The sequence below is a fragment of the Microtus pennsylvanicus genome, chromosome Y, assembly GCF_037038515.1.
Source record: "Microtus pennsylvanicus isolate mMicPen1 chromosome Y, mMicPen1.hap1, whole genome shotgun sequence".
In the NCBI taxonomy this organism is placed as follows: Eukaryota; Metazoa; Chordata; class Mammalia; order Rodentia; family Cricetidae; genus Microtus; species Microtus pennsylvanicus.
This window is the reverse complement of record NC_134602.1, coordinates 41,370,387-41,390,489: the sequence shown is the minus strand read 5'-3', so window position 1 is coordinate 41,390,489 and position 20,103 is coordinate 41,370,387. Positions and strand designations below refer to the sequence as shown.

General features: G+C 35.9%; 1 protein-coding gene across 1 annotated transcript in view; it reads right to left on the bottom strand.

The window, feature by feature from the left end:
• LOC142841992 (ubiquitin carboxyl-terminal hydrolase 9Y-like) overlaps positions 1 to 20,103 on the bottom strand; it is a 160,834-nt gene that overhangs the window by 29,429 nt on the left and 111,302 nt on the right. The window contains exons 29-32 of the mRNA XM_075958973.1: positions 19,782 to 20,004; positions 16,826 to 17,046; positions 12,353 to 12,540; positions 3,814 to 3,987 (exon numbers count right to left, since the gene is read on the bottom strand). Coding sequence (XP_075815088.1) covers positions 3,814 to 3,987; positions 12,353 to 12,540; positions 16,826 to 17,046; positions 19,782 to 20,004 — 806 coding nt within the window. The remainder of the gene's footprint in view (positions 1 to 3,813; positions 3,988 to 12,352; positions 12,541 to 16,825; positions 17,047 to 19,781; positions 20,005 to 20,103) is intronic.

Here is a 20,103-nt window from a genome sequence, read left to right as displayed (position 1 = left end):
CTGTTGGATGAATGTACGTAGGCTTGGGAGAGAGAAGAAAAAGAATATAGAGAATAAAGTTAATGGTTTAAAAAGAAAAAAGTAAAAGTAAAGTCTTTAAAGAGACAGAGTACAGATAGTTATAGATATAAATAAAAATAAGCCGCGTAAAGATGGAAAATTCACAGAGAGTCTGGATTATGTACATTGTGTTTTCTTTAAAATTTTTGACTGTGAAGGAGCTAAGTACAGAGAGACATTTCATTATATGGGCTGCCAAGTGGAACCAGAACGGATATCATGAGGGTATGATTTCAGAATTTGGGTCTAAGGATATGATGCTTTGGAGAGAGTCTTCTTTTGTTTTCACAGAGGATGAGACTCTATGGATTTCTTCTATTCCGATTTGGTATGATGGACCACGTCCTCCTGAAGGGTTGCTGTGAACATCTTCAGAAAATTGCCTTGCTCAACTGCCAACTGAGATAAACCTGGCACACAGGTTACACCCTAAATAATCTGATTAACGACGCCCCCATTCAGCAGGAAGCAGTTTGGAGAGAAAAAACTGCGCCCATGTTCCCAAATATAGTTTATAAATGTTCTTTTACATTTAAAGGGGGAAATGATATAGGTATGAATAATTTGCATTGGTATGGATTTTAAGGTCAATTTTGTTATATGTATAAATGTTTCTGATGTAACTTTTACTTGATAACTGTTTTGTTATATGTAATTTTGCTATGTTAAGGTTAAAGCCTTCCTTTTTTTGTTTAAACAGAAAAAGGGGAAGTGATGTGGGAGTGTCATATATCAATCTGTTGATTTCATTGGCTCTAAGCAATAAAGAAACTGCTAGGCCCATTGGATAGGCCCACCCTTAGGTGGGTGGAGTAAACAGAACAGAATGCCGGGAGGAAGAGGAAGTGAGGTCAGACTCGACAGCTCTCCTCTCCGGAGCAGACGCAGGAGAGACGCCATGCTACCTGCTCCAGGGAAGACGCACGCTATGAAGCTCCCACCCAGGATGGACTTAGGCTAGAATCTTCCCGGTAAGCGCACCTAGGGGCGCTACACAGATGATTAGAAATGGGCTAAATTAATATGTGACAATTAGCCAGGAAGGGCTAGAGCTAAGGGCCAAGCAGTGTTTAAAAGAATACAGTGTCTGTGTAATTATTTCGGGGCATAAGCTAGCCGGGCGAGCCAGGCGGCTTGGGTGTTGGGGAGGCAGCCCCGCCGCCGCTTCATATTACTACATTAGAGGGTCTCCCAAGTAGGAGAAATAGGACATGAACTTATATCATAAAATTATGGTGGTACACAATAGTGCAATTCTGATTGGATATAAGACCCACTCGTGAGACAGAACCCAATGCTGACACTTCCCAGGTGTCTAAGAAACAAACTAAAAAGGCAACAGACAGGGGAAAAGCCCATATTCTGAAAAAGGAGTGTAGCAATAAAGTAACTCTTAATTAAATTCTATTATACTTATAGAGAGATGCCTAACCAAGTGCAACTAGACAGATATTGGAGTCAGATTTGATAGATGACTTGAATGCACTGAATTCCGGACTCAATAGGACTGATGTACATATGAACTGACCAAAACTATGGCAGAACATAGAAGAGCTACACAGCCTCTGACAAACTGACAGAGGGAAAGTGGGCACGAGGTCACAACACTGATTGATCAAGAAGCTCTCTGTTCTAGGGATCACTTGTGTTGGGGACAGACTGGAGGTGTGGATGGATGCCATGGCCCAGGACACCATCACAGCAGAGGCCTTCTCTACTTAGCTGGCTAGGTAGCCTTGCTCATGTAGTTTAGGGAACTAGAGCTTGGTTCAAGTTCTGGTGGCTGCTGAGGAGTCTGAGCTGGAACACAAATTGACAGCCTTCATTCAGCCACCAAAAATGCAATGTCCCTCCGTAATTCGTGAACTTTCTTGAGAGTTTGTTCTGGACCAGGCATTTGCATAGCACCTCGTCACCCAAGCCCCCCTTGTCCAAATCCACTAAAATGGCTTTATCTAAAAAAAAAAAAGGAGAAAAAGAAAAATAATAAAAGCTCACTGTAACTTCTTTGAAAGAAAATTAGCTTTCTCCAATTGAGTCTCATTAACTTAACTTTAGAATAGGTCCCCAGCCCCAAGCATAGTGTAGCCCATTAACACAAACAGAACTGAATAGCATTTCTGTAGATGTTTTTCTCTAATGGATGCTGAGTTTATGTACTTTTTGTCTTACTGATGTCCTATTGGAGTTTTTTTTTTTTTGGTATGTGTTTCTTTTTTTAAGCAGAGAAAAAGGCTGGGGATGATCTAGGAAAAACTGTGATAGGAATATAGTTCACGAAAATAACTTAATAAAAAAAGAAAATAATCCTCAAACAAAACATTTATCTGGGCACGTATTTGTGGTCCTATCTGACCTTCCTAAATAAACATTAATATGGTGATTTTCACTTATGATTCATATTCTATCCATTCTCTTTGAAGCTGAAAACTTAAGACTCATTCTTAATGAAGAATTTACTCTGTATTAAAATGTTATAAAATGATAGTCATTTTATACATCTATATTAAGACACATTGTTTTCATAAGAGAAATAAAAGACCTAGGTAATTGTAGACTTGCAGAAAATATCATCTCCTGATGTAACCCAGAAAAATCATAATGCATGAAAAGGAAGCAAAATATCAAGAAAACGAGAAGCAATATGATAAAGAACCATTTTCTATAATTAATTGAACTTCCGGTTTAACTTTTCATGACGGTGAGGCACATCAGCTCCTGGCACACCAAGCTACTCCCAAGGGTAATGGGCATTGAAGAGGCTACTTATGGAGTTGGTTAGCCATTTGGGTAAAAAACTACTCTTGGCTGGACTGCTTAACTGGACATGCAGGACCCACAGAGAAATGACTGCTGAACTTGCCTAAAGGTGAGACGATTCTTCGGAGTTCCTGCTACATGAAAGAGTCTGCAGAACACAGAAGAAGTGACTGACAAACTGCCAATCCAGGCAGACCTATCTTTGAAATTTCCTGCTTTACAGAAAAGTCTGCCAGATATTATGGGCCTGTAGGTTGAAGATGGATGCGCCAATGGTACAGAAGAACTTTGGATTATTGTCCAGGCAGTGAGATGTCTCTGTCAATTCTAGAATTTTGCAAGTTGCTTACACTGCACTTCCTGTTTACTTAGGTAATATTGTATCTTTCTGGAGTCTTTGATGGAGTTGAGGAATAAATGGTTATAGTTACAGTTTTTCCTTAGATATTATAAAAGATAAAGTAGATATAAATATTGTAACTATTATTTTTTGCTTGATACCTGCTTTGTTATATGTAATTTTACTATGCTAAATTTAAAGCTTTCCTTTTTATTTACACAGAAAAGGGGAAATGATGTAGGAGGTCCTTTTGCCTTGCTTAATGAATAAAGAAAACTGGCTTGGCCTGACAGTGTAGAATAGAGGTAGGTGGGGAAACCTACACTGAATGCTGGGAGAAAGAAGGGCGGAGAGGCCATGGAGGCGCAGCATGCCGAAACTTTGCTGGTAAGCCACTGCCATGTGGTGACATACAGATTAATAGAGATGGGTTAAATTAAGATGTAAGAGTTAGCAAATAAGAAGACAGAGCTAGTGGGACAAGCAGTGGTTTAAATAATGTAGTTTCTGTGTGATTATTTTGGGTTAAAGCTAGCCAGGCAGCTGGGAATGAACAAGCGGCCCCTCCTCCAACAACTAGTAAAGGTTTTATTGACACTTCTGCAAAAACAAAAAGAAAAAAAACAACAACAACAAAAAATATTGGCACTTACTTATGTGGGCATCCTTGGCAAATCTTCTGATCAGCAAAGGATCCTCCAAGGACATTACTTATCATGGTTGGATGTCCTAAAGCTTTGAAAGCTTCATCTAAACTATCCACCAAAGAATTAAAAAACTCTAATGCATCATGTTGTTCACGAAGATTAATAGGTTCACCCCAAAGCCTGTTAACAAATACATAGGTTAATCAATACAAGAAAGTACCAGATGCATTTAATTTCTGTAAAACAAATAAAAATAACAATGTAAGCTGAAAGAAATAATTAACAACAAAATATAAGCCGAAACTCTATACCTATAGAAGAGACAAAAGAAACCAAGTGCATACTGCACTTAAGTAGTCATGATACTGCATTCAACCAATTACAACAGAAATTGGGTATAAGGCTAGAGAGATGGCCTAGGAGCTGACATGTGCTGTTCTACCAAAGCTAATGAGTTATAACCAAAGAAGGTTTTTTTTCCTGTAGCAGATGGGAACTAACAAAGATCCACATGTGGAGAATGTGCAGAGATTAAAGAGACACTGGAATACTCGGTTCCAAATGGGATATCTTCATCAAATCCCCTCCCTCAGGTCTCATAGAATTCAGGAGAGGGGATATAAAGATTCTAAGAGCTTCTCTGATGATAGCTGAGTAAAACACTGATCTGTGAGAACATCAAAATGTCATTAGTGGTTATTTTACTACTACATCAGTTAGAACAGTAGGATTTAGTTTTCACCTTGGCCTATAACTTACACGGTCTTAAGTTCTTAGCCACCAGACCTATCTCCTATAGTGGGCCTTATAGAGGATATGAATGTCACAAAGGAAACAATGTTCAAGACATAACATAAACATTACTGATGCACATATGAACTCACAGAGAGGGACTCAAGTCAGATCAGTCCCAGGGCTCATGAGGGAAAGTGGACATGATCCCTTAACCCAGAACCAATCTCCAACTGAAAACTGCTTGTAAAGGAAAAAAATATCCCCTATGTGGAGTATACAAACCACACTTAAGGGAGACTCCATGCCCAGCAGCAGACAGCCAACAGAAAACAATTCAATAGAATTTAAAAAATAACTTTTCCCCCTTTTAATTTGCCTATTTGATTTTTAAAGAGAAGGAGGAGGCATGGACTTGGATGGATAGGTAATATCTGGAAGAAGGGAAACCATGATCAGAATATGTATGAAAAACTATTTCCACATATATTTTTTCCTGTCTGTTCTCTGAGACTCAATCTCTGAGACTCATCCCTAGACCTTCAACAAAACACCAACTACAGACTGTCCCCCCGCCACCCACATATTCATTGCTGAGAGGAATGCATGCAAGCTAGTACAAACCCTTTGGATGTCAGTGTGGCGATTTCTCAGAAAATTAGGAAACAATCTTCCTCAAGACCTAGTAACACCACTTTTGGGTATATATCCAAAGGATGCTCAATCGTGCCACAAGAACATGTGCCTAACTATGTTCATAGCAGATTTGTTTGTCATAGCCAGAACCTGGGAACAATCGGAATGCCACTCAACTGAAGAATGGATAAGGAAAATGTGGCACAGTTACACAATGGGGTACTACATAGCAGAAAAAAATAACAACATCTTGAATTTTGCAGGAAAATGGATGGAGCTAGAAAACATTATTTTGAGTGAGGTAATTCAGACACAGAAAGACAATTATTACATGTACTCACTCATAGGTGGTTTTTAAACATAAAACAGAGAAAGCCAGCCTACAAACTACAACCCAGAGAACTTATACAACAATGAGGTACTAAGAGAGACTTACATATATCTAATCTACATGGGAAGTAGAAAGTAAAAAAAGACAAGATCTCCTGAGTAAATTGGAGAATGGGGACCTTGGGGGAGGGCTGAAGATGGAGGGGAGCAGAGAAAAATGTAGAGCTCAATAAATATAAATAAAAAAATTTAATTACTAGAATAGAATTAAAATGAATATATAGCATACCTAAACTTATGGGATATATGAAACTGGTTCTAAGAAAATTCAAAATAAAAAACTTGAAAGATCTAGAAACTTAGAAACACACCTGAAAGTTCTAGAACAAAAATAACCAAGCATACCAAAGAATAGACAGCAAAAAATAATTAATCTGAGGGTTGAAATCAGTAAAATTTAAACAGAAAATACAAAGAAACAACTGAATAAAGAACTGGTTCTTTGAGAAAAATCAGGAAAATATATAAACGCTTACAGAAAAATATCCAAATTTACAAAATTAGAGATGGAAAGGGAGACATAACAACAGATACTGAAGAAATCCAGAAAATTTTAAGGACATACATTTAAAAACATGTACTCCACCAAATTGAAAATTTTAAAAGAAACATTAATTTTCTAGATAGACACTACTTACTAAATTTAAATCAAGATCAGATGAACAATGTAAAGAGACCTAAAACCTCTAAGCAAATAGAGCCATCAAGAAAATTCACCCTCCCCCTGAAGCCCCAGGGACCAAATGTTTTAGTGTAGAATTTCAACAGACTACATGGGTCTGCACAACATCTTGTGTGTGTACATTATACAGCTGTTTCTTTGAGACAGGGTTTCTCTGTATAATAGTTCTGGCTGTTCTGGAACTTGCTTTGTAGATCAGGCTGGCCTCAATCTTGCAGAGATCTGACTGCCACTGTGTCCTGAGGGCTGGAACTACAGGTGCGTGCCACCATGCCCATCTTTTAGCTTAATATTTTTATGAGACTTCTGACTATGAGAATGAGTGGGTATCTGACTATTTTGCCCACTCTTGGAGCCTTTTTTCTTTTGCTGAGTTATGTCAAACTTTGATACAATAGTATTTACTTCATCTTATGTTTTATTTTTGCAATGTGGGGTTATTATGTCTTAAAAGTCTGTTCTTTTCTAATAAGAGACAGAAAGGAGGTAGGTCCAGAGGTTAGAATCCATGACTACCATGGAGGAAGAATGGCAATGGAAGACAGGCACGGTGTTGAAACCCCAGAGTTTATATCTTAAACCATGAGATAGAGAGAGCTAATCGGGAACGGTATGAGCTTTTTAAAATTTTATGTTTCATTTTTTTGGGGGGTCAAAATCCAACAAGCTTAATAGCACACATTAATTTCTGAGTCTCCCATTGTATTTATTATTGGTTCTTTCCAAATTTTCACTGTTGGAATGTCTTACTAACTTTGAAAGAAGTCTGAAAAATATATAACATGAGTATTTAAGCTTTTAAAAAAGCTTTTCCTGAGATTTCTTTTTTCTTTTTCCCCTCAAATTAAATGGAAGTATGCCAATATATAGATACACAAACAAAAGTACTGGCTGCTTTGGCAGAGGTTCAATATGAGGAATTACTTGATATCTCAACAAAAACCTTTAACTCCAATCCCAGGGAATCAACCCTTTGTAGGCTTCTGTTGGCAATGCAGGCATGTGGTTCATAAACATATTTTAAGGCAAACCACTCATTTACATAATATAAATAAAGGGGAGGGAGAAAAGGGCATATCTACCTTTTCATATACTTATGAAAAAACCTTGTGGAAGTCTGTTATCAGTCTTTTACAGTGACCAGAAATCAAATGCTTTAAGAAATATATAAACAGAGATAACTAGATTATTTAAAGAATACATTTGATTTAATATACATGTTTATCTTTAAAGTCACTAATCAAGCTTATGAACAAATTCTGTACACTTCTAAGATTGCTTATCGTAGGTACTACACCTTCAGTGGATTATGGTGAAATATACTTTTAACCCCAGCACTTGGAAATCATGGAAAGAAAGATCATTCTTGAGTTCTAGGACAACATAACCCTATATCAAAAGACAAAACCACAATACCCGGCACAAGAAGCCCTCTTTTGAGTTATCGGCTAGAGCTGCCCAAAAGACTCTCCCAAGCATACAACATACTGCTACTGCCTTTGGTTACTTCCATAAATAGTAACTAAGTCTCTACTGCTGTAGACTCCATGCACCTCAAAAACAGGACCCAGTGCTGTAACTGACCTGAATGATCTCTCTTTGAGGACCAGCTTTTATGAGCCAAAAAGCCCAAAAAGCTTACAAAATCCTACACAAAGATAATGATGGCTATGAACAACATTAAGGAGAAATATGACATGGTAACCCTATGGTGCAGTAGTGTTACACAACTTGGTGGTAATAAAAAACTCTCCTAATTGTACTTAAGACCAGAAGAGAGAAACCATGTCCAGTGCTGGAAATATAGCTTATTCAGTGCTAATCAAATCACGGTTATAAGAGAATCTAAAATCTCTAGTTTAGCACATAATACTTAGCAACAACCTATAATCATTTGTGTTTATACTCACAAAAAATGTAGTCTTCACTCCTCATCAAGAAAATTTCTCTTTTCAACAGAGATCCCTACGTAATGGTAGAAGCAAAAACCCATCCTGAGTGAGTTAACCCAGACCCAGGAAGATGATCATGGTAGTACTCACTCATAAGGGATACTAACTGTAAAGTAATGAGCCTATATATCGTTCCCAGAGAAGCTAAGAGACAAGGTGAACCCTAAGAGAAACATATATAGATTCCCTTGGAAAAGGGAAATAGACACAATCTCCTGAGAAAATTGGAAGAATAGGGGTGGGAGGAGAAGGAAAGGCAAAACAGGAGGAATGGAGAAGGGGAGGGGAGAACTCAAGGAAATGGGATAATCAAGATGGGGGAAGGACAGAGAAGGAGAGCAAGAAAGGAGGTATCTTGATTTAGGGAGCCACTATGGGGCTAGCAAGAAACCTGGCACTAGAGAAATTCCTAGGATCCACAAGAATGACCCTAATCAATGGTGGAAAGGTGAATGAACTGGCTTTGCCCTGTAGCCAGATTGATGACTATCTTAAATGTCACCATAGAACCTTCATTCATCAACTGACGGAAGCATAGGCAGAGCACCACAGTGCAGCACTGCTCTGAGCTCCAAAATTCCAGTTGAAGAGTAGTAGGAGGAGTAAGAATATGAGCAAAGAGGTCAAGACCATGATGGGGATACCCACTGAAACAGTGTACCTGACTTAATACGAGCTCACCAACTCTGGCCAGATAGGGAAGGAACTAGCATAGGACTAAACTAGACCCTCTGAATGTGGGTGATAGTTGAATGACTGAGACAGACTGCCAGGCTACTGGCATTAGGATTTCTCTCTATTTTATGTATTGACTAGGATACCTTGCTCAACCTAGATATAACAGGGAGGGCTTTGCTCCTTCCTCAGAGCAATGTGTTTACCCTCTTTGAGGAGCAGATGGGGGTGGAATGGGGGTAGGGTGGAAGGATGGGAGGAGGAGAGGGAAAGAGAACTGGGATTGGTATGTGAAATGAAAAAAGATAGTGTTGTTTTTCTTTTTAATTAAAAAAGAAAACCAAAAGCATTCAAAGTATAGAATTGTGAAGTCCAGTCCCATGGGATACATGATGTGGCATTCCCCTTCTATATGCTGTGATTATGTCTTTTATTACTATTGGCTAATAAAGAAGCTGCTTTGGCATACGGCAGGGCAGAATACAGCAGAAATGGTTCAGGGAGCACCGCAGAAAAAAGTTACTACCTTTTGCAACGAATTTTCAAGAACCAAAAGATCAGAAAGTTTGATAAGAGAATTTTCCTCCTAGTAATATCAGAAACCACATCCATGAAGTCTTATCAATGGGAATGTCAAAATATGAACTGAACGAAGACACCAATTAACATGTCAAACTAGAGAGCCCATAAGGTCTCAAGTCTACACAAAGCAGCAAAAAGCAACTAAGGATTGCTCTCAGGTATGAGAAATAGTCTCAGAGAAGAACACATCTATTGTTGACTACCAAATGGCAAATTTTGAAAACAAACATCGGCAGTAACATAGAAAATGTGGTCACGAATTTCAAAGGTGGGAGAGGTATAGGGGCGTTGAAAGGAAGGAAAGTAAAGGGGAAAATGCTTTAATTTATATTAAAATCCAAAACAATAAAAGAGGAACCTGATGCCTTTGCAGAAGATCTGGGTTTGGATGCTAGCAACAACATGGTGGTTTATAACCACCTGTAACATTCAGTTCTGAGGAACTGATTCTATCTTCTGGCCTACATAGGCCCCAGCACACATGGGAGGCAAAACACTAATATACATAAAATCAAAATAAAATCTTTAAAAATAATACTATTATAATATTTTTATCATTTGAATTTTATGATACAAAAGCACACTAAAACGTATTGTATGTCTAGAATATGAATAGTATGAATGGATAGTTATGGCACTGCTAGTATCAATATCATAAAAAGGTATGTGGGAGGCCACAAATATATTTTACTCAATTAAAAATATCTTATATTTTAATACATTTTAATACATATTATTATAAAAGGCAATCCATAGTTTTAGAGAAATATATATGTTTTGTTTTCTTCCTCAATTGTAATATGTACAATTATTCAGTGGGATACTACGGTTATCATGCAAATAATACATAACTTAGTGGTAGAGTACTTTTGGAGAAAACCTGAAAATTGTAGTAATATGGAAGAACAAAACTAGAAATATTGCCTAGAAAAGCAAACCTTTTGGCACATCTGGGAATAAAATAGCAAAAAGAAATAGCAGAAACGGGTAAGAACAAAGCATAGCTTACCCCACACAATCAACCAATGTGGTATTACATATAAATATCATTATGATCTACAACAGCATGATGTGGGTGGGAAGTCTTTTAAATATGTTGCTTTTATTGGTTATTAAAGGTGTTTGGCCAGTGGCTTGGCAGAATAGAGCTACACGGAAAAACTAAACTGAATGCTAGGAGAAAGAAAGAGAGTCAAAGAGATGCCATGCAGCTGCCACCCGGGACAGATGCGCTGGAACCCTGAAGGTAAGCCACAGCCACATGGCAGATACATGGGTTGTAATAAAAATGGGCTAATTTAAGATGTAAGAATTACCCAGAAATATGATTAAGCTATTGGCCAAACACTATTACAAATAATATAGGTTCTGAATGATTGATTATTTTGTGTTCTGGGCAGCCGGGAACAAATGAGCGACGACTGACTACAGTAGCGGTTCATCTGAATGGAATTAAATTTATACTGAAACACACAAATTGAGTCATTGTACTATAAATATCCAACTGTAAAGGAAAAATAAAATGACACATTAAAAGAAATTGTAGTAAGTAGAAAAGAAATAAGTGGTCACAAGTTAGAAGAGCCCTGTTTCAAATAATCTTTAAATGAGCAGTGAAGTGCCTGGATAAAAGAACTTTACATTCTTGTTGTTCTGGCTAGTTTTGTGGTCAGCTTGACCCAAGCTGGTTTATTTTAGAAGAGGAACTTCAACTGAGAAAAAGATCCTACGAGACTAGCCTATGGAGCATTTTCTTTAATTGATGACTGACTCTATATATTTGGTGCCACCTCTGGGATGGCCGCATCGGTATATGAGGAACGCATGAAGAGCAAGACATATTTCAGATTCTTGCATTCATGTTACTGCCCAGACTCCTCAGCACTGGAATATGATCGAGAGTTATAAGAAGCAAAGTTTTCCTCCTCAAATTGTTTATGGTGTTTTATCAAAGCAATAGAAACCCTAATTAAGATACTTCTTAAATATTAGAGCTCTTTTCCTAAAAAGGAAAAAGAAATGTAATGTAACTTACACATAAAAAGTGAGGGAACTAATGTCAAAATTAAAAACACTTCAAAAAAAGGGCAAAGAACAAATCCTAAACTCAGAAAATATTAAAAAATGAAAAACAGCACCTGTATGTAATGAACCCGAAAGTATGCTTCTTAAAACTCATACGGAAAAAAAATAAACAAAATAATGAGTAGTGAAATGTTTACTGATAGTAAAACATGGATGATAATCATGCTTATTTAAAAAGGAAAATTTGACCAGGCGGTGGTGGTGCTCGCCTTTAATTCCAGAACGTGGAAGGCAGAGGTAGGCAGATCTCTCCGAGTTCAATGCCAGTTTGGTTTGCAGAGCTGGTTCAAGGACAGGCTCCAAAGCTACACAGAGAAACTGTCTCAGTAAACCAAAAATAAAAATTTGAAAACTTGGCATGGTTGCAGTATTGAATGTTAGTGTGCGCCAGACAAATTCTTGTCTAAAAAGTAAACAAACCAAAGACAAACAAGAAAACACACCAAAAAGGAAATTCTCATCCATAATCTTACAAACACAGAGACTGATGATGAAATAAGCTTGATATTTGCTTTAGTTGAAAAGTATTGGTTTCAAATAACTATAAATTAGTATGTCATTTTATGAATTAGAAAATAAAAGCAAGATAAAACAAAAATACAAGAGTTCTATATTTTGAAGAATAGGGATTATTTGTTATCTCAATTTTTATACTTACTATTCGTGACAATAGAATAAGAAAAAAAACAGAGTAAAAAGGACATCTGGAAAGCTACCATTATTTAAACATTACAACAAATATCCCAATCTTTATCTTTAAAAGCATAAATAAATTATATAAAAACATAAATAAAATTCACACATAATTTACCTGAATTGTTGCCAGAATCCTCTGGGCACATAGTATTGTAGTTGAGAAGAAGCTAAATGTCCAAAGATTATCTGAAGGTGTTTTAAAACACCAATGTTGTACTCTTTTCTATCTTCTACTTTACTTAATGTGGGTTTGTCTTCAAACTGAAGAGGATATCCAAATATATCTCTGGGATCAACATGACTCTAGGGATTAGCAAAAACACAAAATAATAATGAGCTAACCTACATTTTCAAATACAACAAAATAAGTTTAAATAGAAACTACGTAGGGAATACATTAGTGGTGTCTTAACATTACATTGAATTTCCTGTTTGTAAAACACATTTCAATTTATACGATTATTTATTTCCAGGTGGGCTGTTATGAACCATTTTAGATGTAATAAAATACAATTGGGGAAATGGTATAGTGGGTAAGATAACTTGATGTTACCAGTACAAGGTGAATATAGCTGGATATGCCTTGTAATCCCAGCACTAGGAGGCAGAGAAAGGTAGACCAGACCATGACAACTCTCTTGTTATTTTAAATAGCAGAACTAATAAAATTTCTACTTAGTGAAAAATCCTGACTCAAGGGAGCAACGTAAAGTGAGGTAGAGGAAGAAACTTTTCATCATCTGGCTTCTGCATGTGCATGCATAGCAATCCACCCCACCAGAACACACAGAGTTACTAAAAAAGTAATAACATTGATTAACAGTCTAAATTTTAGTCAATTAGACTAGAAAGGAAACAAATGAACACGTGCAGATTATAAAATTTATAGTATTCAGTATCATTTTAAGGAAGCAATACTTTATCTGTGCTTTATATTTCTATGACATGAGAACTACTAACACCTAATATTAGAATATTTAAGAGGAACCCACCACAATTGTTCTAAATGATATAGTCCCTTTGTAGTTATGTGGGCAGAATTCAGTGGTTATACAACTTAGCTGTTTATTGGAAAACTAAGCATCTTTTTATATGCTTTGTCCTGCACCTAAAGTTCATAATATAAAGGAGTATTCATAATCTTGGTAGAGACGAAAGCACACAAGCAGGCAATATATGGTAGTACAGACAACATGAAACACAACATAACAAATCACAAAAGTGAAACATTTAATTTCAATTTTTATATATTGTTTGTATCATTTACTTGTAGTTAGCATAATTAGATATCTTTATCAGCACTGAATCAACAATCTACAAGTAGCATGATCTACTAGAATCTCGAAGTTCAAATGGCCATGTATAACCCAAATCCAAAAGAGAAAACATACACAGGTCTCATATATTAGGTACAATAACCATGCTTTCTTCTGCATAAGACACAGGTTTGGTTCTTAGTACCCAAAGGACGGATAGTAATAGTCTATCACTGAAGTTCAGAGAATCTAATACACTCTTCTCGTTTTTGCAGGCACTGTGGTACATTCCTGTGGCATGCACGCACACACGCGCGTGCACATACACACACACACACAGAGTATATGTATGTACACACACATACATGCAGGAAAAACTCAAATACACAAAATAAAAGTTTAATAGAACCAAAATCAAAACAAAAACCAAGACACAAAACAAAAACCTATCCTAAAATCATGTGACAGAGCATCCATTTGGAAACATAAATGGACTCAGATAGAAAAAAAAATTTGAGTAGAAAGAACAAGGCTAGAGATTGTCAATTCCAGATTTTAAGATTTCCACAGTAGATTTATTACCTAGCTACAGAAATAAAAACAAATGGTACTGGCATAAAACAGATACGATGGCATTTAAGCAAGGAAGAGTCAAATGAATATACATAACTCCATCAATTTAATCTCTGACAAAGATGTAAAAACACACAGTGAAGAAAAAAAGTGCTTAAAAATCGGGATGTCCCCATGAAGAATCATAAAATCAGGCCTGTAAACCTATCATCCTGCACAAAAATAACTCCACATGGACCTAATTTTACCTTGAAACCTGTTAACACTGAACAAAAACACTGGTAATACCTTACATATATAGATAAAGAAATGATTTGATTTCCTGCTTATGATTTTCCAAGAATTAAGGCCAATAATTGACAAGTGGGACTTCATAAAATGAAAAAAAGCTTCTACACAGCTAAAAAAAACAACAAGACAACAAGAAAAAATGGTAAAAAAGGAACCCACAGAATGGGAAACTTTGCCAGCTGTACATATGATACAGAATATCCAAATATATACAGACATCCCTCAAAAAAGTCAAGGAAACAAATGATACAGATATGGGCTATGCATATGAGTAGAATCCCAAAAGACATAAAAATGGGTAAGAAGTATCTAAAAACAGACAAACCAAGCAACTGACAAACAAAAAAATTACAACCATTCACTAGTCTTAGGAATTATGGAAATATGGAATCCTAACAATGTTGAAACTTCATCTGACATCAGTCAGAATGGCAAAAAAATCAACAAAATGATCAAAAATTAAAGATGAACAAGATGTAGAAAAGGGGGCATATTCCTTTATTGTTGGCAGGCTTACAAATTGGTCCAGCCACTCTGGAAATCAGTATGGAGAAACCTCAAAAAGTTAAAAATAAATTTAACATGCAATCCAGTTTTCTGTGCCAAATGCCCAAAGAACAATACCCTGATCCATTAATTTCTACCCTACTGATGATAGCCAGAAAATGGAAACAACATTTAACCAACAAATAGCTAATTAAAATATGACATATCTACTATAAAATACTATTCAGCTGTACGAAAACCTAAAATGTAATCAGCAGATAGACATCATATTGATTGACTTAACCTAGACTCAAAAAGACAAAGGCTACATACACATTCTCTCAACTGGGGTTCCTTGCTGCAAATTGTCAGATGTGAGTAAGTTACTGCGAGTAATGCAGAAACCAGAAAAAGTAAAAGCTGTAAGAATCTTTATTTTTAATAAGTGTGTGTATAGTTTATGTTAAGTTATGCTTAATTTGACCTGGCAATGCTCTTCACAAGAGCTATATTACTAGCAAAATCCCAGAAAGATTCATGAGACAATCCCTTTTGAGTTGTCCAGGATGCTCAACAGACTCTCAAAAACAATTTGGGCAACTGCTGTTTCCCTTGGTTGTCTCCCAGAGTTTGGGTGTATGTCTTTATTGCATAAGAAAACATATGGAGGGTCCAACCTGGATTGGGCCTGGAAGCCTAATTGATAAGTACACTAGTTTTCATAGAAAGGAAGGGAAACAATCAAATCGAGCTGTTTTGACTATGAACCACAACAAAAACCAGTGTGACTAGACACCCGTAAAGGTGAAATATCAGCACTGACATAGCTCTCCACTTGGACTTAACCAATTAACAGGAGGGAAATCATGCCTGGTACTGGAAACCCAGCCTAACTACTTGGTGCTAATTAGATCATGGATCTTAATAAAGAATTTACTACTGACACATTAATAAGCCAGTGTATCTCAAAATTGGGTTCTAAATATTTTTCCTTATACCTTCATCAAAGAAAGGTGGTGGTGGGAGAAAACAGGAAATGATAATTATATTTTAATAAAAGCGTAAACAGAATCATGCTAGTTATAAATATTTTTATTATAACTTAACTTCTGTCCACTTTTGCTTCATTTGAGTACATTCAGTGGGTACTGTGTAATATTTCATTTGTATTTTAATAAAGTTTAGAGAGTAAAATAGCTGCACTGATCATGCTTATACACCAGGCAGTGGTGACACACACCTTCTATCCCAGTAGTCAAACTAGTTGCCATAGAAACCGGGTAGCAGTGGTACACACCTTTAATCCCAGCACTAGAGAGAAAAACAAAATGAAAGGAGATAGCTCTCACAGTATTCTGAGGATTCTCGAGGCAGGATTGCCATTTAAGACTGAGGTAAAGGTAAGAGCCAGTTGGCTGGTTGTTCTGCTTTTCTGACCTTCAGGTTGAACCCCAATTTCTGTTTCTGCGTTTTTAATAATCATGCAGCAAGGTACTGATTATCTGCTAATGTTTGTTAATGTTATCGGTGAATTACATAGTATTGCTGAAGAAACAGCTCTGTTCCATCAAAAGGAACTAAGATTTGATTAAAACACTAAGGGAACGCTATGAAAAAGGATAGTTTATAAAAAAAAATAGCAGGAAAGCTTTACAATAGATTGGGTACACAGTAAGGATAATTGCCGAAAATAGCTAAAAAACTAATTATACTTAAGACATCACAGAAAACAGGAATACATCAACTGTATTTGTTTGAGGGAAGAACATAAATAAAACAAGTAAAATTTTCTATTGTACTTTCCAATCTGTAGTATATAATGGGGTACTATAATACCCTAGACATACCAAGTCAGACATTATTCTACCACCAGCATCAAAGACAGTAGAGGATACTATTAAAAGTATAACAACCTGAGAGAGAACTGGGAATACCTGGTTTTAGGATTTGGAAAAATAATACAGAAACTGACTGAAACTTACCTTACTGTCCTGCTTTTCATCCTTGAATGTATCATCATTTATATTACTCCCTATGTTTTCAATTGAAAGAATGCTATTCCTGATAAGAGGAATCATGTATAGTTGCTGGATCACTGAGTTCATATAACAAGTAGCACCAGCATTTTTGAGTCCCACAAATCCTTTGGGTGGGCGCGGTCCAACAGGTGGTAGATATTCCCACTCAGTAAGTGCTTCACAAGCTGAGAGAAGAAAATAAAATGTTTACAGCAAGAAAGTGATGCTTCTAATTTACAGCTCTTTTAGGCTAAGAAATTACTATTAGGAACTTTTTATTTTAAAGCACAAGATTTGGAATACTAAACTTTTCCTTTAGCAATGAGTCAAACTGATTTCATATTTTACTGACATTACTTCTATATTTCTTAGAAATATTAGTATAAGATAGGATTGCATATTATTTAATATTTTAATAATTTAGTGTTATATAATAAATTTATACTGCATAACACTAATTAGGACTATATACTAAATTTCTGTAATTTAGTAAGACAATAATTTAAAGAATAAACATTAAAAATAGTTTGTACTTTTAAAAATTAGTATGCTCACAGAATGGTTTTGGTGCACACCTTTAATCCCAGCACTCGGGATGCAGAGGCAGGTGGATCTTTGTGAATTTGAGGCCCGCCTACTCTACAAATTTAGTTCCAAAATAGCCTCAAAAGCTACAAAGAAACTCCGTCTCAAAATACCAAACAAAAACAGACCAAACAAACCAAACCGAAACCAAACAAAACACACCCCAAACAAACCTTAGTATGGTCAATTTAGTATGAACAGAACTATACAGAAACAGTCCAAACGTCTTAGTTTTAAATATAAAATCACTTAACTTCAAGCCACAGTTCTACTCATTAAAAAAAAAAAAAGGTTCTTCCACATAAATATTTACTGTTCCTCATAATAAAGTGAAAAATTTATTTTGCTCTCTGGAGTAGTGGCCCTCAACATTCCCAATGCTGATACCCTTTATTTAGTTCAGTGGTAACTGCCTCAACTATTTCATTGCTGTGTCATAATGTGATTTTGCTATGCTTGTGAATTTTAAGTGTCTGTGTTTTCTGGAAGTTTTATGAAACCTCTGGAAAAGGAGCATTTGATCCATAATGGGGTCCTGACCCACAGGTTGAGAACCACTGGTTTAGATCTAGCTTTATAACAAGGGAAGTAGATAGTAAAACTGAAATTACTGTGAGAACTATTATTTTATATGTCCTATACTAAGCAAAAATCCAAAAGCAATTTAAAAATCATCAAAAATCTGTAAATTACAAAAATTAAAATATATTAAATTGAAATTCATACCATTAATAGTTATAATCAGACCTCTAGCTGAGCTTATGCACACCTTTAATTTCAATACCTGGGCAGAGGCATATTGAGCTCTAGGAGTTCAAGGTCAACATGGCCTATTAGTAAGTACCAGGCCTACTTAGACCCTGTCTCAAGAAAAACACCAACAAAACCAAACCAACAAGAATCAGACATCAAGATGCTGATAAATATATTAACTATAAAATAAAGTTGAGAATATTGCATTTACTACATCTCTACTTATATGGGGCGGGAAAAATCAACCTAAGCAGATATAATGTATACGTGTGTGTGTGTGTGTGTGTGTGTGTGTGTGTGTGGCTATCTGTATGTATACATCTAGTATATGTACAACTTGCATATCCCCATTACTAAAACAGGAATATGGAATACATGGGAAGTTAACAGTTTTTGTATGCATTTTGGTATCTTTGAAAACTAGCAATGCAAAAGCATTTTCTGTGCAGCAATGGTTTTACCCATAAAGATTTGTTTCTTGTACTTGTTTAATAAAATGCTGATTGGCCAGTAGCAAGGCAGGAAACATAGGTGGTGTGACCAGGCTGAAAATAGAGGTGGGACAATGAGAACAGGAGAATTCTGGGAAGATGAAAAGTCAGTCTGCAGTTGTCAACAGACACAGAGCAAGTAAATGAGAATGCCTCACTGAAAAAAGTACCAAGGTGTATGGCTAACACAGAAAAGAATTATGGGTTACTGTACAATGTAAGAATTAGTTATTACAAAGCCTGAGCTAATTTGCCAATCAGTTTATAATTAATGTAGACCTCTGTGTGTTTTATGGGACTGAACAGCTGTGGGACCAGGAAGGACAGAAACCTCTGTCAACAAGTATCAGAGGAAAAAACAAATTCTGACAAATAAGTTTTTCATTACAAGTTCATTATAAGTTGACCACAACAAAGAATTTCAGCATTTATTTAATAATATAAGAACAAAAGGTATAAGATACTATAACAGAATTTCAGGTCTTAAATTTCTGTTAAATAATGTTACAAATTTAATAAAATATCATGCTTTTCTACTAAAATGAGTTCATGTTTTCATTATAATTAAAATTATCTAGCCCCATGCTCCATTCCACATGATTCAAAACAGACAGCTTGCTATACTGCCGAGTGGCCTCCTTTAACTTCCTGTGGATAGCACTGTGGCTGGCCTCAAATTCATCCTTTTCCTCCACTCTTCCCAGTCTTAGGATTATTGGTATGCAGCTCTAAGTTTAGCCTGACTTTCCTTTTAAGTTTAAAACTCTTATAAAATCTGCAGAGTCACTTCATGGAACTCTGAGGGCATGGAAAGCATAATAAGTCACCTAAATATTCTCTTTGAACCTTAAAAATAAGCCTATTCTCAGAACTCAAGAAACATTAAAAGACCTCCATAGTAGGGTATGAAATTCTTTCCAATATCTTGTGTAAAAATATTTATATCTGTGGCATTTATTGTTAAACTTTATTATTAAATTACATACAACACTTGAGATATTTTCAATAATGTAATTTTTCTGTTTGCAGACATTTTAATTTTAAACACTGCAATACTAAGAAACAATAAAAAATCTTTACATTTTACTTACTTGTTCTTGTTGTGCTTAAATAATACATTTCAGTCAAACAATTTACTATCTGATTAAGATTCCTTACACAGCCAAAAGCCAAGGCTACGAGTAGTTCCAACCCAGCATTAACTGTAGTTGGTGAACCACAGACTGGAACAGCTTGCTTGGCTGGCAGTTCTCCACTACTGATATATTGGAGGTAAGCTTTAGATGCAGGAAAGATGAAATCATCAATTAGTTCCTAAGGAGTTAAAAAAAAAGACATTGTCCATTATATTATATTTTATATTTATTACATTATAAATATATTTGTAGAAAAACAAATCTCTTCTAAGAAATT